This window comes from Xyrauchen texanus, chromosome 43 (assembly GCF_025860055.1).
Source record: "Xyrauchen texanus isolate HMW12.3.18 chromosome 43, RBS_HiC_50CHRs, whole genome shotgun sequence".
Lineage (NCBI taxonomy): Eukaryota > Metazoa > Chordata > Actinopteri > Cypriniformes > Catostomidae > Xyrauchen > Xyrauchen texanus.
In genome coordinates this window covers 9,545,370-9,570,244 of record NC_068318.1, presented here as the reverse complement: position 1 = coordinate 9,570,244, position 24,875 = coordinate 9,545,370, and the positions used below count along the sequence as shown (strand labels likewise).

Below are 24,875 nucleotides of genomic sequence, written 5' to 3'. Positions count from 1 at the left end.
ACCATGCTTCATTTCCCTGATCGTTTATGTATGTTTGTATATTTAAGTTCTGCAATAAAAAAAATATTTTCATACCTTATTGCTTAATTATGTAGTGTATTTAATTATTGATTCATTCATTCTCAAAACATTTTTAATAAAATACTAAACTACCATAGTAAGCTATGGTGTCTTTTTGAACATGTACCATCATAGTATTGTGGTACCTTAAGAGTACTCTGTAGATAAAAGGCTACTTACCTGAATATAGTATTAGTACCACATATCAACTATGGTTTTTCCATCTGATGCCATCTCTGTACCATGGTGCAACACTACTGTATCGTAAGAATTGTTTGTTTTATTGTTGAACAGGTCAGTTGCTTCCCATTGAAAACTCCATCTAGAATTGAATAAACCTGTTAAAGTTGGCCAGAATGTAATTGACCAGTAGATTTTGCTCCATTTGATGAACTGTGTTTAGTTATTAATAGCCTCCTGTTATGATGTTATTAACAGGCTTTCACTTACATGATCTAATGTTTCATGACAGACATAGATGCTTTTGCCAAATTTAACTCATTTATGGCACATTAAACAAACTCGAGGCTAATATGCTGTTAATATACTGTAGGCCTATGCTCAGTTCAAAGCTACTGTTGAGAGTTTAGCTGAAGTGCTGCTGTTCTCTGGTGGTCAAGCAAATCATTGCATGTGGTGTTTCAGACAAGCGTGAATGCTGCTAAGTGTGTCCCAGTTTGCATACTCATACTACGGACTAAAAGTATATACATCGCTAATGATAAAGCAGATACAATTGAGTGTGTAGTAAGACAGTACAGTGGTATTGGAACATACTACCATGTCATTAATTGTGCCTTGTTATCACAGAACAACTTGTCACATATTGTCATTTGCATGTAAGTATTATCTTAAAGATACATTAATAACCTTCAAATTCATTATTACTTCACTTTTAAGTTCATACATGAAAAAAAAAATGCTGTGGAAGTAATACGGGTTTGGAACAATATGAAGGTGGGTTACAGTAATGATGACACAATTTGAATTTATGAGTGAACTATCCCTTTAAATCTTTGAATTCAGGGCCATTTTTCCATTATAAATGATACAGCGTGATGAATTAGATTGCAGTTTTTAACACTGTCCTGATTCCACAAAACTATCAAGGCCTTTTCACACTTCTATTTGTTGGGAGTGTGCATGTCTTCCCTTCCTGTGCATTTAGGGTTAGGTTTCGACCATGACAATACAATTTGGTAGTTCATTTTACTTGTACTTGGGGGGGATGCGTAGGGATAATTTTGGGGGAGTCATTTCCTCCTAGATCCAGTCCTGGTTGTATGCAATGTATTAGAAGTCTACTAGGTCCTTGTGAAAGTTTCTGTGCTCTTCTGGAAGAAGAAGACCTTGTAATATGATTTAGAAAATGACCACCTTCATAATGTGATACACACATCTTTTTGCTGTGAATTCTTTACTGATTTTGATAAAGTTAAAGTAACAATAATGTTTTTATTTTTACTGATATTTCAAAATGAGTATTTGCTGAATTGAAGAAACTTGTGCTTGCTTAGAATTTAAATGTGATACAACATGCTTTTGAGGTCTATCTCTCAATCATCATTTAATTCCCTCCATGTCCACCACAAAAACAAAGAGGTTTAAAAATACTTACCAAAAACTGTTTTAAGATACATTTAAAGTGAGAACTGATATTTCTGCATTTTTATATACTGTACGCAGCCTCATCATTATGATTTGATTTTGATTTGATTAAACTTTATTGTCCCGAAGGATATTTGTCTTGGACATATACTGCATCTGTTGTTTGAAAAGATAGTACTTACACGTTTGTCATCCATAATAACACACATAGCAAATCCACACACTTGGATTGCCACTGACAAAATTTTGCACTATCCCTTCATACAATGTAACTTCTGAAATTAATTTGTACAGAATAAGATTAATATTACATGTCGCTTATGTGCTTTTTAGCTAGCTTGTCATTTAAAGCTTTGATGGACAAGGGGACAAAAGAGTTTTTCTTGGTGTTCTTTTCCCCATGGAGAAAAGACACTGCAGAGACCACATCCTGCCCGAAGGGGAGGTTAACATGTGGAGAATACATCACTTGGACATACCAACTGGGAATTACCACACATGGAATGAAGTCCCATGGTAGGTCTTACCTGAAAGAGAGGAGCACTACAAGCGCAGCAACTGGTGGCAGAGCAGAACTCTGCCCAAGGGAAGACATGGGTTTACCATCAGGGGAACCGTACCATGGAAAATACCTCATATGGGATTACCGACAGGGAACCACCACATATGGAGCACCTGTCCCAAGTGCATGGGCTGACCTGACTGGGCATACTTCACGAGTACCTGGCATCTGCCTGGCATCGAAATCCTCTGCCGAATTCACCTGCCACAGGGTGCTGGGGAAGAAAGACATCCAGGGTTTTCCGGTCCCGGGAACTCACATGGACAATAAAACGCACATTATCCCCTCAGGGAGGAGAAAGGCACTGTGTGCAAGAGGTACAGCCGGCCAGCTGTCCACATACTTACCTGTTCGTACCTGCTAACACACGGGACAAAACTGGCTCAACCCGAAGATTGTAAAATCCCTCAAAGGTATTGTATGTCATCCAGCGTGCTGCTCTACAGATGTCTGTTAGAGAGACCCAGAGCCCAGGAGGATGCCACACTCCCAGTGGAGTGTGCTTGTACTCCCAGGGGGCACAGCATGCCCTGGCCTGGTATGCTAAAACAATGATATTCAGGAACCAGTGGGCAATCCTCTGTTTGGGGACAGCCTTCCCCTTCCGCTGTCCCCCAAAACAGACAAAGAGCTGCTCAGAGTGTCTAAAGCTCTCTGTGCAGTTCAAGTAAATAAACGAGGCGCGTACTGGATACAGCAATGACAAGGCTGAGTCTGCCTCTTCCTGGGGCAGCGTTTGCAAGTTTGCCACTTGATCCTTAAAAGGGGTTGTGGGAACTTTGGGCACATAGCCTGGCCGAGATCTCAGAATCATGTGAGAGTATACCAGATTGAACTCTAGGCATGTATCAACCCATTTGATGTAAGTGAGCGCAGTCAATAGGCCGACTTTAATGAGTGGGCTTCAGCTCAACTGACTCCAGGGGCTCAAACAGAGCTCTCTGTAGGCCCAGCAATAGTGCAGAGATGTCCCATTAGGGAATGAGGCATGGCCTAGGACGATTCAACCTCCTGGCACCTCTAAGGAACCTGATGACCAAGTCATCCTTCCTCAAGGGAAGGATTTACCATCTACATACCTGTTCATACCCACTTCCAAGGTGGAGGGGGACAGCCGCCGCTCCAACCTCTCCTGACTGCGCACCTGCTTCAACTCTGAGAGAACACTAATTCGTGAACAGACGCCACTTCAAGGCATACAGCTGCCTTGTGGAGGAAGGTCTGGCCTGAATGATGGTGTCTACCACCACTGGTGGTAGCCCACTTAGGTCTCCCACATCCTGTCCAGGGGCCAGACATGGAGGTTCCAAAGGTCTGAGCGCAGGTGCCAAATCGTGCCCGTCCCTGAGAAAGGAGGTCCTTCCTCAGGGGAATTTGCCAGTGAGGGGCTGTCGTGAGGAACGTGAGCTCCGAGAATCAAGTCTGGGTGGGCCAGTACGGTGCCACCAACATGACATGTTCTTCATCCTCCCTGACTATTTTCCCAGTTAACCCGAAGCCCCAAACGGCTGAGGTGTCCGAGCAACAGGTCCCTGTGCGCAAACAATAAATCTCGAGAGTAAGCTAGAATCAGCCAATCGTCGAGATTATTGAGGGAAGTAGGTCACCGGGTGCAGCTCTTGTATCCCGGGTCAGGACTACTCTCGAGCCGCTCTTTCAGAGCCTAGGCCTGGTGGGCCTGCAGGATGGCCATGGCATGCAAGGTGGAGGCGGACTAAGTAAACTTACAGGCCCTGGATGGGAGCCTAGGACGATTCTGCCAGGTGCCGGCATTTTGCGGGCACAGGGACATCCCCTGCTCCACTTGAGGAACCTCTGTGTACCCCCTGGCCGCCCCACCATCAAAGGTAGTGAGAGTGGAAGAACCCAAGAAATGGGGCCGGGCAGTAAAAAGGTGCCTGCCATGACTTTGTGAGCTCCTCATGCACTTTCGGGAAGAAAGGAACTGGGGCAGAGTGGGGCTGTGTGTGGTGCTCTGAGCCCAGGAACCAATCGTCCAGCCGCGAATGCTCAGGGCAGTGTGGAGGGTTCCACTCCAGCCACCTGACTCATCCATGAACTAAACCGGTCGAAACAAGCATGCTGGGGAATGGCAGGTCCATTCTCGTGGGCCTTTTCTCAAATATCAGAGGGGTTTGGGGCTCCCAAGTTCAACCCCTAGTGTCACTACATTGACACAATGTTGAGTGAGTGACAGATTGGGTACTTAAAATCATTCAGTCTACACTTGGGCACTCTAAAGCATCTGCCTTAGTGTAGGAGCTGGTACTCTGAGTGGAGGACATGGGTGGGGTCTGAAATTATCTTCTGAATAGATTTGAAAGATCTCACTGTTTAAGTTATCATGATGCCTTCTTCTTACTATAACCTCCTCAGACCCAACAATAAAAGGTTTTACAAATTGGCTTTTTGTGTTTGGTGCATAAAAAAAGCATTTGATAATTATTGTTGTTGTTTTTTTTATTATTATTCATATTGTATCTGGTGTGTTGAGTTATAACGTCATACATTTTTATACAGACCAAGGAGAGGAAGTTGAGGAACTCCCAAACATTTGGTATATCTGAAAAACCCAGTGATTACTTAAGACAACTCTATATTTATCCTGTGGCATGTATGGGCTAAGAGAAACTTAAAAATCCTATACAAAAAGTTTTATTGCTGGGTCTCAGGAGGATAATGATCTATATATAAATCATGATGTATCAAATATGACACATGAAAAAAAATGTACATATTCAAAAGTTACTCGTCTGTAAGGTTAAAAAAATCAACTACGTTTCCCAAATGTAGAACTTTCTGACTATTATTTCATATGTCAGGATTTATAGGGTGAAAGAAATATAAATTTGGGACCACAAGTCTGAGTTCACATTAAAAGCTGGGATTTTCTTTCTTTCTTCATTAAAATGATAATAAAAAAAGTTACGTTTTAAGATTTCAAAATATTTATTCAAAGTAAAGTTATGAGATCAAATGAAGAAGACATATTTAAAATCTGCAATATTTCTTCTTGGCCACTAAGTAACTTTGTTCCACTTAGTGCAAACGGTCCATGCCAGCACGAGTGCAAAAATTTGATTTTGGTAGGCCTACCAAATTTATATCTGTCATATCATTCATACTTGAAAAGAAGATACTGTGCTTTCTATAATGCATAAAAATTAATAAATATGTAAATAAATAATTCCTTATCTAAATGGTCTTATTTCAGTAAAAATATCTATAAGATAAAATTACTGGAAACAACATAAAATGTTGTCTTTTTTTCTTCAGAAAAATGTGCTGATGTTTATGCTTAAAGCAAGAAACAACTATTCACCAATGGAGTAAGAAGAATCTTAATTCAAATAATATAAATTGTTAAATAAAAAATTAACTTCTAGTTTTTAGCATACACCTCACTAGATTTAGTTAGATTTATCTGAAAACAAGACTTAATATATTATGTCATTTTGCATCTAAAGGAAATGCATCTGGAAATTCAGTGTGTGCACTGATATACAGCACATTTATTTGCATGAGTGTGCCAAGACAAAATCCGGTGGTGTCATCTTTGAGAGAGAGACCCTTGAAACTTTCTTGCACATGTAGTGCTATTATTTATTAAAAGTGGTATTGCTTACTTTCAAAACTAACACATGCATACGCCCAGCAACCACAGGAAGTATTCGTTCACTGTTACTTCTAAAGAGCATCATCTCTTTGCAGCGGAAGTACACACTTGTATCTACACACATGCAAACACACCTAAAAGAGTCAGCCGTGGTAAAACTGTAGATCTGCATTCCAGAAAAGACCATCTACATCCTGTGGGACAGAGTCAGGAACCATGATCAAACGCAAACTGAGTGAGTATATTTGATTGTGGGCTTCCATCATGCCAGGGAGTTATCATTGAGTGTGCTATTGCTTTGCCATGAGGTTTCTAATTTTGGTTAAGGTCTGTGATCGGTTAAGCAAGACTATTTAAAATAATAGTATCCTAAAAAATACAACTCTGTCATTATTTACCATCTCTCATGTAGTTCCAAATATGTATGCTTTTGTTAGTTTGGTTGAACACAAAAGGTTAATTACTGAAGAATATTCTAGCCACTTTAACCATATAATGAAAGTGAATGGGGATTGGAACTGTCAAGCTCCATAATGACAAAAAAGCACAACAAAATTGTCATACAAGTGATCTATATGACTTGCGTGCTATATCCCAAGTCTTCTGAAGACATCTGAGAGCTTTATGTGAGGGTCAGTGAACTATTTCTTTAAATAAAATTCCATTGTTCTATTTGAAGCTAAAGAGGATTAATAAAAACAGTAATGTTGACAGTGTTGATTTTCATGGTGGCCTTAAAAGGCTAATGTTGCTTTCAAGGTTAGTATATTTTATTGTTACTATATATATATATATATATATATATATATATATATATATATATATATATATATATATATATATACATATACACATATACTGTACATATACACATACAAATACATACATATACATATATATATATATACATATACACATATACACACACATACATACATATATATATATATATATATACATATATATATATATTTTTTATATAATAGTTAAATAAGTATGATTAGTGATTATTTTTAATTTTTAATTATATTTTATTTTTGCAATCTAGTTATGCCAACATGTAATTTTTGTTTGTATCTTTGTCAGGGTCCAAAGATATAAAAAGAAGAAAAAAAGATTATGGTATAAATAAATAAAAATATAACAGATTGTTAAAAAGCAGTTTTGTATTTTTGTCTCTTTTTCCCTTTCACCCATTTCACACCATAATTAATTTTTGTTTGTTTTTTCCTTTATTTTTCATCTGTATTGTACAATGGGGTCCAAAAGTCATAGATATAAAACCACAACTGAATGTGTAATACTATAAAAAATAAAACATGGTCATGAAAACCTAATAAAGCATTATTATGTATATATTATGTATATATTATATATACACTGTATATTTAATCCATACGAATCCAGTGGTTAAATCCATATCAACGTGAAATAGGAGGGCTGGTGAAAGTGTGGATTCATAGTCTCATAGATCAATATTTATCTGTTTCTTATCCACACCTATCATATTGCTCCAGAAGACATGGATTAAACCACTGTTTAAGTTGTGTGGATTACTTTTAATGCTTTTTGGAGCTTCACATTTTTGTTATCCATTAACATACATTGTATGGACCTACAGAGCAGAAATATTCTTTTAAAAATGTTAATTTGTGTTCAGCAGAAAAAAGTCATATCCATCTATGGTGACATTAGGGTGAGAAAATTATGAGAGAATAAGACATTTTGGGTGAAACTTCCCCTTAGGTACCATTGTTATGATTTTTAAATGCATTATTGCATTATTGTCCTTCTATTATTTGTTATTATTATGATTAGCTGTCTTTTTCTGCGGTCTTATAATCAGAATACCCAGAAATACATAAAGAATGACATCAACTTTTAAAGTCCCTTGTGCTATTTCAAGTCCATGACTGAATATTCTCAGGAGCAGTCTGGGCCATAACACCAGACAATTTGACAAGAATCAAAACAGAAGGGGTTTAGACATTGGTGGTCCCCCTAGAGCTATAATTATTAAGATGTATGGATAGACATTCCATTAATGACAATTATACATTTCAGGCCCTGACATTGCAAATCATACCAGAAACATTTAAAAAGAATGACATAGCTTTTTGTTTATCTTCATTTCCTCCCCCGTTCATCAGTATCATAGCTTTGTAGCCTTTCTAAATCAGTGTCAGCTGAAAGAATGATATATTATGGCTTCACTTATGTGAAACTAAATGTTTTGAGTTTAGTTGAGTGTTTTTGAGGACGTAAGGGACCAATGAATTTCCCCCAGACAAGGTCAGGGCTCAAATATTTACTTTAAAGGCTGCATGTTGGGTTCTCATGTTAAAGGAACTCTTGGAACAACAGAAACTCAATGATGCATCTTTAGCCACACTGGGTGAACAGCTAGTACTATAAGCTATTTATTGGTTGTTAAAGGGTTTAGACTGAGGACTGCGTTGAGTCACAAACAACATGTTTTCTTATTTCTCAGGCATTAAGTGGTTTGGTAGTCTCACCAACCTCAGACGAAAGTCAGATGCCCAAAAGGACAAAGGACCTTCTGACATGCTGTCAGTTAAAGAGATATCGACTGACGACATGGGCATGCATCCACAGAGCCCAAGTTATGCCAGCTCCAGTGAATTGTACACCCACATGGGCACTATGCCGCGTCACCATAAGAAGGACAGAAGTTTAAAGAAGAACAAGTCTAAGGACAAGACAATTCTGGGTCGGAGCCAGAGCTTGAGACCTTCGCAGGACTATGTAGTTGATTCACCTCTTCTAAGTGTGCTTTCTGGGAAGGGCTTGGAAGCCTTGGAAAAGCCCATCGTGGAGGACAAGCCAGCTATGCAGACAAGAGACATTCAGGATCGTGATCTTCCTCCTCCACCAACTCTGGATGGATGCACAATGGAGCAAGGAACTACAGATAAAGAGCCCATACTTGACTCTATTCGACATGTTAATCAGCCAGCTCCACGTGTACAATCTTCAGATGTTTTGCCACCAAATCTAAGTCTGACCAAAGAGTCAAAGGTTCAGCCAGTGCTGCCCATGAAGAGACACAAAGGAGACACTTCCATGAAAGGTGCTGAGGAGCTCCATTCGGACAGTAACTTGATTAACTTGCCTCTGAAGATTGTCAGTTATGCAGAGCAGAAGAAAGAGCAAGAGTCTAATATGGGATCAGGCTGTAAGCAAGACAATAAAGAGGAGAAGGAACCCAACAGGTAGGAATCAGATACATTTCTTGACTCATTCTTTGATAAATGGCTGATTGTCAGCAATGTTTGTTTATACCCAAGTACACTGTTAATGAAACACAAACCGCAATCGATATTATTGTAATATGATGTATTTTCGAGTGAAACAGGATATTCATCAAGAAAAGAACAAAAATTTATTTTTAAGTTCCACAAATATCTTCTTCTTTTTGTTGTTTTTTAGAAAAGCCTCTATGTATTGGTACCTTAAAGGAATACTCAGAGTTCAATACAAGTTAAGCTCAATAAACTGCATTGTGGCATAATGCTGATTACCACAAAAATACATTTTGACTCGTCCTTTTCCTTTTCTGCAAAAATCTGGGTAACAGTGAAGCACTTACAATGGATGTGAATGGGGACAATATTTTGACGGTTTAAATGCAGAAATGTGATGCTTATCATTTTATAAAAGCACTTACATCAATTATTCTTTTAAATTCATGTATTATTTGAGCTGTAAAGTTGTTTAAATTGTAATCTTTACAGTCATTTTGGGATTTTAGGGTTTGTTGACATTACATTATTTTGGCAATAAAGTAGTAAAATTGGCTATAACTTTACACAGAAAAGTTAGAAAGTGATTTTATCACACTAAAATCATGTTTACAAGCATATGTTTATAAATTTGAAAAAGTGGATATTCAAAAATGTCAAAAATTGGACCCATTCACTTCCATTGTAAGCACTTCACTGTATCCCAGATTTGGAGGGGCAAGTCAAAATTACGTTTTTTGGTTATCAAAATTATGCCAGACAATGCTGTCGACTGAGCATAACTTGTTGTAAAGCAGTTCAATGGAAAGGAGGGGGCGAGAACCGACTTGGCAATCTAAAACATAAACATAAGACACAAACACACACATGATGGACATGTCCGTAAACTATCTCTCTCTCCCGCACCATCCTCCACTGTCGGCCTTTATCCCTCTCGGAGGCTTAATTAGCCTGATAAAGGACCGGTGTGTGGAATCATGACCCGGCCCCACCCTCCACCCTGCCACACTTGTATTGAACCCGGAATATTCCTTTAAAGAACCCAGAAACCAATAAACTAAGAGCCTATAATGAAACATGAAGTTTAATTATCTCCTAAGGATCATACAGTCAACTCAGGAACCCTATACAGCTAAAAACATTTGTGTAACCTTGTTGCAAATATCCATTGAACAACCTTTATTTTTACTGTACTTTTTAGTCTAGTTTAACCAACTAATCAATATGGACGATGGATCCTTCTAAATTATATAACAGAATAAAAAATATTTTTATATAAACTTATTAAACTTAAAGTATTAAAGTTGACATTTCTGTAAATAAAGTCACAATTGTGAGACGAATTGTGAGCAAATTCAAAATATCACAAATGTAATCATCATAAATATCAGGAGATAAATGATTGTCAGTGGGATTGCAAAGTCTGAGAAAGAAGGATCATTTTCAAGGAACTCTTCACAGATAATTCAGGAACAAGCACCGTCACAAAAATACTTTTTTTTTGCTCTCTGTTCCTTAGTGACACCACTAACAGTTCTATTTCATTAAACATGAACATCTGCACTGATGTCATGCTTGACGTTTGTTCTTATGCAATGAAGGCTGAGAAAAGAACATTTTCATGATTTTCATACATGTGACCATTCTAAAAGAGTAAAACAATGACCCCTGGTACTGAGGCCCTAGACTGCAGTTAAATCCTTTGTGTCACTTTCTCGTGTGCTAATGACAATTTGTCAAAAAACGATTTAAAACGTAATCATTTTACAATTATTACTTTGAAGTGATTAACTTTGAGAATCAGCAAGACATTTAACTGTGTTTTTGGATAGTACATAGGGGTGAGGCTTCTCTCTTTTCATTAAAGTTTAAAACATTGTCTTCACAGCAGTCACAACTTGATTTAACCATAATTATAAATTATTGTTGGTGTGTTACTGGCTGTATAGATCAGATATCTGTAAATGTCTGATAAACAGGACTATGAGTGTGTTACCATGAACAAAGATAAGCTGATAACTATCAGAAAGCATCTAAAAAAAAGTACATGAAATCGTCTAGGTTACTATGGTAACCCAACTTCCCTTAAAGGAGGGAACGAGATGTTACGTCAGTGAACTGATGCCCCCGAGAGCCCTGATCTCTCTGAATGGCTTTCCATCACGGCAATTTCATTGGAAGATGTCTTTCGAAGTCCTGCCTTCCATGCTCAGTGAGCATTTATAAGGCAGATTGGACAGCCTCCTCAGGACCTTTAACTGAAGAGGCGAAGGGATTTCTAAAACCTTTTCAGTGGCAATCAATATTGAAAGAAGGGAACGAGACATTATGTGGAGGAGCCGCTTTCTTTATAAGAGACAGAAGAGAATTCTTCGTGTAATCTTGGAGTAAGCCACTAGATAAAAATGATAACAATAACTTTTACCGATATTGGGAAACAATTAATGTAATAGAAAAGGCTCGACCATGGTGGAGCACTTTTAAATATGAGAGACAGGTAGAGAAAAGCTTCCTGTGTGGAATCTACGAATGAATCACTGGACTGCAAGTGACTGCAGTAACTGTTTTGCACTGAAAGGAAACAGCTAGAGTAGAAGAAATATGATAGACTGAAGAAAATACTTACATGTAGTCTAGGAATAAATCACTAGACTAGAATGATAACAATAACTGTTTTGCTGCTGTTGGTAGGCAGTTAATGTTGGTAGAGAAAGGGCTCCCTCTTGGGGAAGCTCTTTACTGATAGAAAATATTTCCTAATTTAAAGGATTTAAAGAATGTCTTAACTGGCTTACTGCTGGGAGGCAGTTATCACATGTTCATAAGGACACACTGTCCCACAGATACAATGGTGTTGCATAACTTGAGATAGGATTGATCTCTTACATCAAATGGAGAGAGTAAAAAAACTTCCAGCTAACCCCTAGTTGTCAAAACCTTACAGCTAACCTTACAGCTAACCCCCGAAGTGACTTCTTAGTGTAACTAGCCAAATGGGAAGTATACAAAAAGACTGACATCGTTTGATTTTTTTTTTTTTATTAAAACTGCTATCATGTTTAACAACCCAGAGGTGTTTACCCAACAGGAAACAACCTTCTACATATGTGTGTGGGTTTTTTTTTTTTTTTTTTTTTTGTGAAGCCTTATAGAGACAGTCATGTTGTAACTAGCCTAAGGGGGGAGTATATAAAATGATCTCAAGACATGTGTTCCATGCTACTCATTAGTAATAAAAGTAACTTAATCTCCCTTCACGGAAAGCACCTGGGAAGACAGGGAGTGAAACGTCTAGATTATAAAATTTAGCGAAATATTTGGGGAAGCCCAACTTGCTGCCTGGCAGATGCCCAGAGAGACTGCCTCTGTTTAGAGACTGCTGTACCTTTGGAACGGCCTCCAAAGCATACAAAGAGCTGGCATATGCTCTATGAAATGCTCAATGCTCTCACAGGGCAGAGTGTGTGCAATCAACTTTCTTTCACCGACTGAAAGGGAGGGGAGAGAAAGCCTGTAAGGTATCACATGTGCTCTGAAGGGGGCGGATAAAACTGTAGGAATGTAGCCTAATTTAGGCAGATTTATAATGAGGAAATGCATATTTCCAATTTGTCATTCGTAGGTTAAGGCATCTGAACCCAGCAGAGCCTGACTCATGGGCAAATGCCTTGATGTGAGAGCATGTCAGCTCTGCAAGTCAGTCTTCGGGGAAAATTTGAACTGCCTAGACCGATTTAAGGTATTATGACCCCGCATGGGTGGATGGTGTGTTAAATTCAACATTGGATGTCACCAACATCCTTTCTGGTGTATTTTATATATGCCACCACTGACGTATTGTTTGTTTGAATCACACATTTTATACTGAAGTTCTGGTCAGAAACATTTCTGAGTCAGAAATACTGCAAGTTACTTTAGGCACTTTATATGTCATTATAGACCTATTAGGCTTGTTCATGGTGATAATACTGTGGTAATACTGTGCGAAAAAGAGCTCTTTTTTGAGTATTTAACTGTATCTCTGGGCAACAGCTTTGAGATGCGTACTCTAATTTTTATGTTTGCAAGAACACATGATTTTAACTCTCTCCAAAGCCTCCTTTTAGGCAAGGGCAAACAATCGTTTATAAAGTAGCTCTGGTTTCTGATTTTGCCAATCTGACATAGTCAGGAGCACTTCGTCTAGCCTAGAGGTCTTTCCCCGCCGTGGCGCGAGCCTGGCTGTGACGCTTACTCGTGGTCAAGTCTTTGAAGAGCACGTGGTCGGGATTCCATTCCTCCATGTCCTCCAGGATTTTTCCTGAAAGATCTGCAAAATGTCTGCGGTGGAGGCATCCACTCCTGAAACGTGCGTGCATGCTGAGTAGGGCGCACACCATGTTTTGGAGAGTTCGGCACATATTCTCTGTGAGAATGGCACCTTATGCCGGGGCACGTCTTCTCTGTTCCTTGGGAGAATGCATAAAAGATCTGCTGAACCATGCCCCGCCTTCCATGCCGCAATAGACACTATATATTGTCTGTGGAAATGCCAAGCAACATCAGCCCAACTGTCCTAACAGAGTGATGGAGAACTTCACTGGCATATTCTGCAGGCAAAAACACTTTAGATGTAGAGCAGGAATCCCAGTTTGCACTAGAGCCACAGCGGGGGTACTGCGGGTGGCCGTAGATTCAGTGGCATCCTTTGAGAAGAACGACAACCGTGAAGGTAGCATCTTGATACTCATGTGTTCGCAGTGAACCCTGTTGGCTAGTGTCATTGTACAAAAGTCATTAGCCAGGCGACTGCTCTGCTCCCCTTTCCTGCTAACTGGGTAGATGTGTTAAAACACTGGACCACTACTTGAGATGGCTGTTGTCTCTGTCATTGAGCTGTTGGTTTATTGTTCCCCACTTTCCTTCCTATTTTTCAATATGAAAGGGTGGTTACAGCAATGCATTTTTACCTCCCTGTTGGCTAGCGGGCTTTGCACATCAGTGCTATGGCATTATGGTATACAACACCCATAGCGTCAGCTTTTGATGCAGCGTCAATTTTACCTTCTTGAAAGGGTACATCTAGGTTACTCTTGTCCAGTGTTGGGGAAAACTGTAGTTTGACAAGCTACAAGCTACTCATAATTTTAAGTAGTTAAGCTACAGTCAAGTTACTCTACACTACAAGTTACTATCAAAAAGTAGCTAGCTTCTTTGAAGCTACTTAATGAGGCAGTATTTATATATTATTTTTTATGTTACTATCAAACCAATAATATTAATAACAAAATTTACACTAATGACCTTTATTAATTAATGTATTAATTAAATACATTTAATGTGTTTAATTAATATACATTACAGTTCATTAATACAGTTAATAATGGCCATAAAATAAAATATAACAGTATAAAATAAAAACAAAAAAATCAGACGCCATTAAAAAACATTTTTTTATACTATACTTCACACTTTATAGTCCTGCTGTGGCCAGGTGTAGTCTGCTTCCCTAAAGATCACATTTTTATGACAAACTCTCCTTGGGCTGGCATGTTTTGTTCTTGTCGCATAATATTTAGTGCAGATAATATGTAAATAAAGACTCAGGTCTAGTTTCTCCCCTTTCCTGGGTTCATGCTCATTGTATTTTCTGACTTTTTTGCCATTGGCATGCAAGTGCCTGCTTTACAGGTCACATACAGAGGTTGCTCTACAAATACGTGTTCGCTTTGTTCAGGTCCAAAAATGTGGACGGATGGTCATCCTAGATTGTTGCATAATAATACATGCCATAAATGATTTCTTTTACCAATCATTTTATTTATTTTACATGAAAACAATAGTTTATTAAAGGCTAAGAAATGGAGAAATCAAATAGTTCTGCATGATAGTAATTATTATAATAATAAATACTGTAAATAATAATAAAATGGTGATCTTTTATCATTTTCAGATTTGCCTGTCCCCGTACGTCTTGTAAAGGTAAACAAACTGTGGTTGCTCGCTTCTTATCCAAGTGAGCTGTAATAAGCTCTCAGTAGATGGCGGTAATTCACTATTTTTGTTTGTGAACTGCCATTACAAAAGAAGACGACGCTGCCTGATTCTGATCAGCAGACAAAAATATGTTGCCAGATCGTCTTACGTTTTGCTGGTTAAAGTTTGGCTTCTACGCAATAAGGAAAGCTATTAGTTCTGACCAACATGATGTAGCGTTTGGTCACGCTACATTGCTACTTGCTAGTAGTTCGCTACTGAAAAAGCTACTCTGTTTTAAAAGCAGCTAAGTTACTGTCAAGCTACTGAAAATGTAGTTAAGTTAGTAGTGTCGCTACATGTAGTTAGCTACTCCCCAACACTGCTCTTGTCACCTTGGTTCCTTGAAAGGAGGGAACGAGACGTTGCATATCTTTTCCGCAGCTATTACTTTTTCACAGGGACCCTTCAGTCGTAAAATCCTGATGGTGTGGCACTGGGCTCTGCCTTATATGCCCACGATGACGTCAGCATTGGCAGAACTCTAAGTGTCACCAGCCAATCAAATTGGCATGCTGGTATAGGATTTTAAGATCACCACCCCTGGGAGGTGCTCCCACAGCATCAGCTTCTGATGCAGTGTCTTGTGCCTTCTTTCAGGCAACCAAGGTTCTCTTCTGTCTGCTTCCCAATGGAACTCTAAACACACTTGACATGGCGTGTGGATAAGAACATTTTATTTTCAGGTTTAGAAGTTTAATTGGAAGCACAATTTTATCTCTGGATATTCTTCAAAAACAGCTAAAGTTTGTTGGTCTTATCAGTTGGAAATTGTGTTGCTGGATTATGAAGCAGGGAACATGTCTGAGGTGAGTTTATTATCGTCATTATGGTGTGACTATTATAAAAACATTGTAAATTAAACCTCAAACTTTCTGTTCAATTGTTTAATTTATTTTTTTATGTCTGTGTTGGCAAATGCCAAGAGTGTACATTTTTATTGTAGACTTTTGTTGATTGCCATGGTGAATATTTGGTAGGGATTTCAATATAAATTGTGATGTCACAGTTTCTGGTAAATGTGTTCAATTTCAGTTGAGTGTAACCGGGACATTCAGAAAAACCATTTGAACAGTGTGTTTGTGTTTGTGTATGTGAGTGAGTGGGTGGGTGGGTGAGAGGAAGGAGTTGGGGAAAGTGTTGAAGAGATAATAAATAAATATAGAGAATCAAATCACTTTGATTATTTTGGAGTAATGCCAGTGACATAACCATAAGTGTGGTGAATAGATGACCATGGCCCAATAAATCAATGGGCAAAAAAGAGCTTTGCCACTCTTCAGATATGTCAATAATAAGATCCTAATTATGAGTCCCTGCAAAAAAAACTGTAAAACAACCTTTAGTAAGGTTCTTACATGTTGCAGAATTATCAGAAATTACTTTTTCATTTAAGATTATTTAATGGCCTAAATAACATGTTTGTTCGCAAACATGATCTCTAAATAAGATTGAGGAAGGAAAAAGATGGGAGAGCAGACAGCACATCTGGAGGATGTGAGCAAAATTTTGTCAGGAAAACTGTGTCAAACGTCTTCCTGCTTTTGTATTCACTGTCTGAGGACACAGTACCACATGTTTTATGTCTATATTTATCTCTAGTCTGCTTTTTGGCTATAGCAACCATTACTTCTTCAGTGCTTGTTTATCAAACCACTTGACATACTCTCCTCTACATTGTAAAGTAATCTTTCTGCCTTTTGGTTTTTAAACACACAATATTAAACTATTTAATCCAATTAATGAATATTTATACTCAAAACTGATTGTGCTCTAAAGGCCATCTATTTAATAGATGCCATGGATGAATTTAATTGGCTTTTACACTCCTCTTTTAATGTTGTTGTTAATATATGTATATAATTATTGTGTAAGATTGTCTGCTCAGAATGTTTTTAAGCACTTTGTGCATGAGTGTCATATGCTCTCATGTGGTTAAATAATTAACCGCTTCAGGAAATAGCCTCATATCAACATTAAAAACATGAGAACAACTTGAGTTAAAGTCGACAGAGAGTGTTGAAAGACGAACCAAGTATATTTTGTTAATTTCAGCTTCTCTATGTACTGTAATTGTTCCCCATTATATACTTAACCTATTACATATGAATTCTTTGGTGGTTAAAAACACTGAAATCATATTTACGCAGTGTAATCTATTTTTAATAAGAACTTAGAATTTTTTTTCACCCAAAGGTTTTCTATAATAATAACAGGAGAAAATATTAGACACATACATTGAAGTCTTAACTACAAAAATATTAAATTTTCACCATTATTGACCAGAAGAAGAAAAAAAAGATACTGTTGATAGAAAGAACACTTTTGATATTAGAAACCTTCATTAATAATGAAACATAAAATAAATCTATAAACAGCAAAAATGGAAAAGGTTGCATAAAATGTTTTGTGCAACTGAAATTTTAAATAATACATTGTTTAGAATTGCAACATATAAAAATTTGACAACTTGCTAGTATAATTCTGATAACCTGAACTTTTGCATTAATTAAAATTTTTTTATAAAAAATCTTCACAAAATTCTGAATTGTCAAACTTTTAGAGGCTCCTCCAAATGCATAAATGCCTCACAAACAGAGATGAGCATTTCATATCTCAGTTTCCCTATCTGTCACTCGCTCGACGTAAGCCCCAATCACCTCTGAAATTTGCATACCACTCCTCCGGACATACGAGTATAAAAGGACATGGCTTGCATCCACTCATTCCTGGGCTCAGAGCACTGCACACAGCCCCACTCTGCCCCAGTTCCTTTCTTCCCGGAGGTGCATGAGGAGCTCACAAAGTCTTTTTGTGGGACTTTTCAAACCCCCCCCCCCCCTTCGAAGCATACCTGAGATGGGCGACCCAGGGGTGAGGAGACCCGCTGTCAACCAGGGGGTGGTACACAGACCACTCCATCCCCAGGTGGAAGGCCAGGAGGAGCTTCCCAGGAGTCCTCCCACTGCTACTGTACTCCCTGACCGTGGCCCCACTCGGCACGGATGCATTGGCACAGCTGGCCCCAGGGCCGAGTCAGGGAAGACGTAGAACAAGTCGTGTTGGTGGCACTGTACTGGCCCACCCAGACTTGGTTCTTGGAGCTCACGCTCCTCGCGACAAATCCTCTGAGGAGGGACCTCCTTTCTCAGGGATGGGGCACGATTTGGCACCCAAACCCAGACCTCTGGAACCTCCATGTCTAACCCCTGGACTGGATGCGGAAGACCTAAGTGGGTTACCACCAGTGGTGGTAGACACTTTCACTCAGGCCAGAGCTCTGTTACTCAAGTTACTCAGAGGCAGCTGTTGGCCTTGAAGTGGCGTCTTTTCACAAATTGGTGTTCTTCCTGAGGTAAAGACCCACAGAGATGGTCAGTCAGGATGGTGCTTTCCTTCTTGCAGGAGAGGTTGGTGGGGCAGCTGTCCCCCTCCACCTTAAAATTGTATGTGGCGACCATAGCTGCTCCTGAGCTCCTCCTTCTCTGCAGTAGCCTGCCTGCATCTGCACCGCCGATCCGCATACCACTGTTCAGCAGTTGTGGCGTTTTGTATAGGGACCCCTAGTGACACTACATTGACACAACGTCGAGTGAGTGACAGATAGGGACGTCTTGGTTACTGTTGTAACCGATGTCTTGTTCCCTCCATCAGGGAACAGAGGTTGCAACAGTAACCAAGACGTTTTGGTGAGATCTGAATGCTGAGTGATGCGGCACTGATGTTTCTCTTAAGTTTTCCCCTTCTCAACAGTTTTTATCCATCCTCTTTGCAATGAATTCATTGGTCCAGAAAGAAAGATTTAATGGGAATTAAAGAGAGAGAATGATTTTATCCTTTCTTTTTAATTAAGTCATATTATATATATATATATATGTTCAGAATGTTAATGTGCTCACATGCACACGATTTTGCACTTCCTTTTTGTATTTGTTCCCATCTGATCTGGCCATTGATATGGTATGTGAAAAAGAGGAACATGAACACACACTTAAATGTTAACCAGAGGTGAAGTTCCTCTGTGAATCTTATTAAGCATCTTGTGATGTCAAACAGATAGTGTAACCCAGTAATGAAACCCATCTCATCACAGCTATCATTCTCTGAGAATTCCAATTTTATGTCCCAGGGTTTGATTTTTACTAAAACTAACAGATTTTATTATTTATTTATTTTTATTTTTTGTTATATGGTTAGACTAGGCCTTCATTTATTATTTTTGCTACTTTTTCAGAGCCATTTGTGAGCAGATTTTAAGACTTTCAATATTAAATGATAAACATCAATTATAAAAGACAAATTATTATGCTTAAAACTATCATCATTGTAAATCATCATTTCCACCACACCAAACAATTTAGATATAATTATCAACCTTTGGATATCATAATTTTTTTCCAAAGGTTAGTGTACTTGTTAACCAAGTTGGAAAAAGTGTAAGTGTACGTGAAGAGCATGCTTTAAATAATCTTGTAAAATATAAGACAATCGAATCAAGGTAAATATTACTTGTGAGCAGAATATTTTTATTTGGCATCATTTCCAGTCAAGAAGCAATTTTGCTAAATTTAGCAAAAAGTGTCAAAATATGATTTAAATGTGTGTATTTAGTAAACATAAACATAATTTCATGTTAGCAATGAAATTACCCTTAGCAAGACAAAGGAGGAGCAATTTTATTACAAAAACATGAAATGTAATTTCCATCAGTGTCATTTCCACCACAGAATGTTAATGTTTATTGAGATGTGCTGGAAATGACACTGTGGTGGGAGAAAATGACAAAGATTATATTAAGCTCCTGTGATGCATGTACATACACCGTTGGACATTGTTAGTAGACAGATTAAAAATCTTGATAAACGTGTGAAAATGTTACTCTCTAGAAATCCACAGTGCTAAAAGTACCCAAAGTTAAAGAATCAACCATATATAAGTTTATAAAACCATATGAATATTTTGTGTAAATTAATCCTTTTCCACACTGTTAATGTCTTTTCACAGAAAGTTGGACATCACAGACAGCCAAGGAGAATATGTTGAGGTGAGACATTTTCTTTCTTTCTTTCTTTCTTTCTTTCTTTCTTTCTGTATATTTGTTATTCAAAATGCTGTTGGTTAAAAGCTCCTCCAAACTTGCAACGAAATAGACGAAAGAATGGGTGTGAGGGCAAACTTTCAAAAAAACTTTGGCTGCTAAACATCTCAGTTACAAACATAAACTTGGTTTCCTGAGAGGAAACAAGACATTGCGTATTGACACAATTGGGACCACATCAGTGGAGACCAGAGTCGAAAACCACACTTGAGATGGCCAATACGGCTTCACTAACAGAAGCTGAACACGATCCTCCTGAATCCTCTGCAGAACCGAGTGCAGTAGGTTGATCGGTGGAAACACATACAGACGCACTGTCGGCCACTGATGCACCAGCGCACTGATGCCCAGCAGTGTTAAGGTTGAGAGCGAAAACCAGAGGAGATCATTCTGCCGAAACTCCCATATTTGTTCTACAATCTGAGGATGTAATGTCCATACCCCTGGATGAGGACATGACTGCCACAAAATTCCAGAAGGAAGAACTTTAAGGCCAATAGCACCTCTAACATCTTGCCACTTCAGCCGCTGACCTATCCATACTCCCTGAGCTGGACTTTTTTATTTATTTTTATTTATACACAGCAACCCACAGAGGAGGCATCTGTCAGTATCACTTTGTGGAGACACACCTGTTCTAATGAAAGGACCATCTGCAGAGATTCGATCCGTTTCAATAGTAACAGGGCATAGTAGCACCCACAAGTCACTCTGATGGGATGGGACGAAACACATGCTTCGGTCTCACATGCAACATACCTGGGGAAATGACAGCAGATGGCGCAATTATAAACCTGATACACTTGGCCATGGGGACAGAGGCCAAATTCGATCAGGCAAGTATAAAAAAAGGTCACTCAGCAGAGAGCGCCAGATAACCCATCTTACCTAGCATTAGAATGGGGAAAAATGTGTGAACATGGTGAAGAATTTAACAGAGGCTGGATTCAGAATGAGAGATTTTTGAGGCCGGGGCTGCACCCTAAACTGCCTCATTTATGTTTTTGCATGACAAAATAGAAGAAATTAGGTATTTTGAAATAAGTGCCTACCTTTTCCATCATTCCCAAGATGAAACACCTCCAAACCAGAATTTCCTAACTGAAAATGGCCTGCGTGATCTTATTCACTCAAATGTATTATGCAAATTGTTTAGCTGCTGGGTGCAGTCAAACTACAGACAACAAAAAAATGTCAAAGCTGTTACAGAAGTGATGTCAGCTTTTTTCACAAAAGGTACATCGATGATAAAAACTGAAGCTTCAAATAAAATTCACAGGAAAATGTGTTTTTATTCTCCATACTTTTCTGTAGTTCTTGTAAAAAAGAATAACATTTGATGAAAAACATCAAATTAGTTTGTTCACCGTATCTTATGATTATTATCTACACAGTATAATAGTATCTGCTTACTGTGTGCAAATTCATCATATGTGCAGGACAAGGAAAAGCTAATTTTGCCATCATTGAGTGGAAGGGTAATAAAGAAAAAGGAAAAACACACATAATGCTCTTTTTTCAGTATTGCATTTATTTTATGTAAAAACACAGCTGTACATTAGATTGCCATTGTTCTCTTATGTGGGTTGATATTGTGAAAGATACAGACTTAAATATTCTTCCTCACTTTTCATAAACAAATCTTCATTGTATGTTTTTATTTTCAAACTAAAGTTTATCAAAACCTGTTTGTTTGTTGGTGGCGTGAGGTCAAATTTGTTCTTCAGCCAGATCTCAAGAAGGAATTTACAGCCAGACCTTAAAAACAGAATATAATAATCTTTTAATGTAATTAAATACTATTTTTATGTAAATACATGCATATTATTAACAGTTTTTAATAAAAGTGTTCGGTAAGATAAATATTGGGAAAAAAAAGTTTGACCCCGGTTCAGTGTTCATCTGGTTAATTTGGCCCCCGTAAGAAAATAGATGAAGAGCCCTTCCATACAGTACAGTATAAACCCCAAGTTTATTTATTTATGTTGTGGACAGTAACAGTCTCACATTATCATTTATTTGCCAAAAAAGTTTATTACTAACAAGGAGAGTACTTGCACTTTTTTCTTCTACATTAAGCACTGATGACAATTACATATGATCTACTGCATATTACTTTAAATCATCATTGAGCGATTAAAAAAGCATCCTTTACTGATCTCGTGTGAATTCTACTCATAGAATGAGACTTGAAGTCATTAACTACGTTTCCATCCAAGGGTTTTTTGCAACAAAAAAAATTCCGGTTATCTCTAGCACATAAATTCTATGTCGATACTTTAAATGTCACAAAAAAACTGGTTTGGAAACTATTTTTGTCGAGAAAATTGGCATTTACGCAAAAATATTGCGTCACGTGACAGAATTTACCCTAATCATTACCCTGTGTTAATCATGAAGACAAGGTACACATCCTTGAAAACCAATTTATTGTTCGTGAAGCATTACTTGCATTGTTATGGATTGGTCTTTTCGGCATACCTGCACAGATCCAATGCTGCAAACACATCTGCATCATGACACTTCTAAGAGTGCCAACACAAATATCTCATAACATGCACCTGTAAGGTTCACCATCATTTATAAATCCAGCATCTTAGCGTGACGTTGCCTCAGCTCCCGAGTCATTATGGGATCGTAAAGTATCCAGTCGATCCGCACTTCAGAATGTCACTGGAAATAGTCCAGTTATTTCTCGCTTACAGCTTCATGAACACTGATGACTTGGACATACTACTCCATTGACATACTATTTTAGCATACTATATAGTAGGGAATTATGGATATTCGGATGCAATTTGTGTGCGTAAATGTTGCAGGAAATTCAGTATGTGTGTCTTAAATTCTTGAATCTGTCGTGAAACATCCATTAAAATCCTGAATCCATTAACTGAAAGCAGAATTTAATGATATGTAATGAGAACGTCATGGTTACTGTTGTAACCTCCGTTCCCCGTGGGAAGGAACGAGACGTTGTGTCTAATGAAGTGACACAAGGGGTCTTCCTGGGACACGAAACATAACTCTGAACCTGAGAAAAGGCCAATGTCAAGTTGGCAGACAGAATTTGCATGCCCTGCCCCAGACATACGGGTATAATGGGAAGCGGGGCAGCGAGTGCCAGTCAGGATTTTGCACTGAGGAGCCGAAAATAAGGTACGGCCATTTACAGTGGTAGGTCTAGTGCTGTGGCAGGAGGGACACAGCGTCTCATTCCTTCCCTCGGGGAACGGAGGTTACAACAGTAACCATGACTTTCCCCTTCTGTCACTCACTCGACGTTGTGTCGAATGAAGTGACGCAAGGGGTCCCATCTAAAAACGGCACGCACTGACCATGTTATGTGAACTGTTGAGACAGGTGCAAGCAGGCTACTGCGTGCTACAGGCAACTGTGTCGGCTGCACGTAGCCCTCCCCAGCTCCCCCAAAGAGATGTCACATACAGACCTTAGGTTCCCCGCATCCCTGAAGGGGGGAACAGGTGCTACATGACTAGCATGGGAGCAAGCCCAGTTGCCGCCGTCTTTTCTCTCACTATGTCTCTCACATTAAAAACTTAAAGCTATGAAACACGTCGGGGAAGACAGTCTTTCCTGGTCCTATTCTTTCAGGGAGAAAAGACCCTGCAGAGGCCACATCCTGCCCAGTCTAGGAGGAGGTAACATGTGGCAAATACACCACGAGGGTTGTAAAGCCGTATATGGGAAATGGCGCGGTGGTAGGTCCAGCCTAATGAGGGGGGACTCTACAAGCATGGCGGGGCTGCCATGGGAAACACGGGTCCGCCGAAAGGGGGAATGTACCGCGGGAAATACATTACGGGGAGTTTGCCTAAAAAGGGAACTAAGCCCGTGGAGACCAACCCCAGTACAGAGCACCTGTGACTCGTAGTGGCAAATTGCTCCGCTGAATTCGCCAGCCAGAAGGCTAGGGAGAACATCCAGGGAGCGACGCTTAGTTGCTAACCTGGGATAGAAGGTGCACTGTATCAACTTGGTGAAGGGAGCTGTGTGCAAGCGGAACACCCGGTAAGAGATACAGCCAACAACTCAGTTGATAGGCAGTTGATATGCCAACGCTGCCGGGGTCCTGTCCAGAGGCCAGCGGCAGTGTGCCCATTGCACACGGCGCCCCTACCCTGTCAAGAGGTGTCTGTGGTCACCACGACACATCTGGACACCTGCTGCAAGGGGACTCCGGTCTGCAGAGTCGGATGGTCCTGAACAGCCAGCGTGACAGATTGTGAAGTGAAAGCCACGCATCCAAACTCCACGCGAGGGGCACTAACGGATGATGAACATGACCGGGCGGGGCTTTGCGTCGGGGGGAGCAGGTAATGAGAAAAGCTTGGATGCTTGGCTTGGGTGCTGAGAAAAGTGGCTTTCTCTCTTGAGAAAAGAAAGCCGCTACCGCAATGTTGCCTTGGCTATGTTCTCGCACTGAGAACATGAACCATTCATAAAACGCTGCCTGCGTGTGATCGCAGCCCAGGCATGAGAGGCAGCTTTTATGACCGTCAGAAGTGGTGAGAAATCAACCGCATCCAGGAACTTCCCAGAGGCGGAAAGACATCTTTAAAAAGACAAGTCCTTAAAAGGGCGTTCAAAGCCTGCTGTGTATTGCTCTTTTATGAGTGGGAACTCAAACTCTTT

The 24,875-nt window shown here is 39.2% G+C and overlaps 1 protein-coding gene across 1 annotated transcript in view; it reads left to right on the top strand.

The window, feature by feature from the left end:
- Window positions 1-5,965: 5,965 nt before the first annotated feature.
- The window catches only part of LOC127636180 (SH2 domain-containing protein 3C-like), a 73,634-nt gene continuing 54,724 nt past the window's right edge, over window positions 5,966-24,875 (top strand). The window contains exons 1-3 of the mRNA XM_052116603.1: window positions 5,966-6,081; window positions 8,338-9,079; window positions 20,129-20,168. Of these exons, the coding sequence (XP_051972563.1) occupies window positions 6,063-6,081; window positions 8,338-9,079; window positions 20,129-20,168 (801 nt within the window). The 5' untranslated portion in view covers window positions 5,966-6,062. The remainder of the gene's footprint in view (window positions 6,082-8,337; window positions 9,080-20,128; window positions 20,169-24,875) is intronic.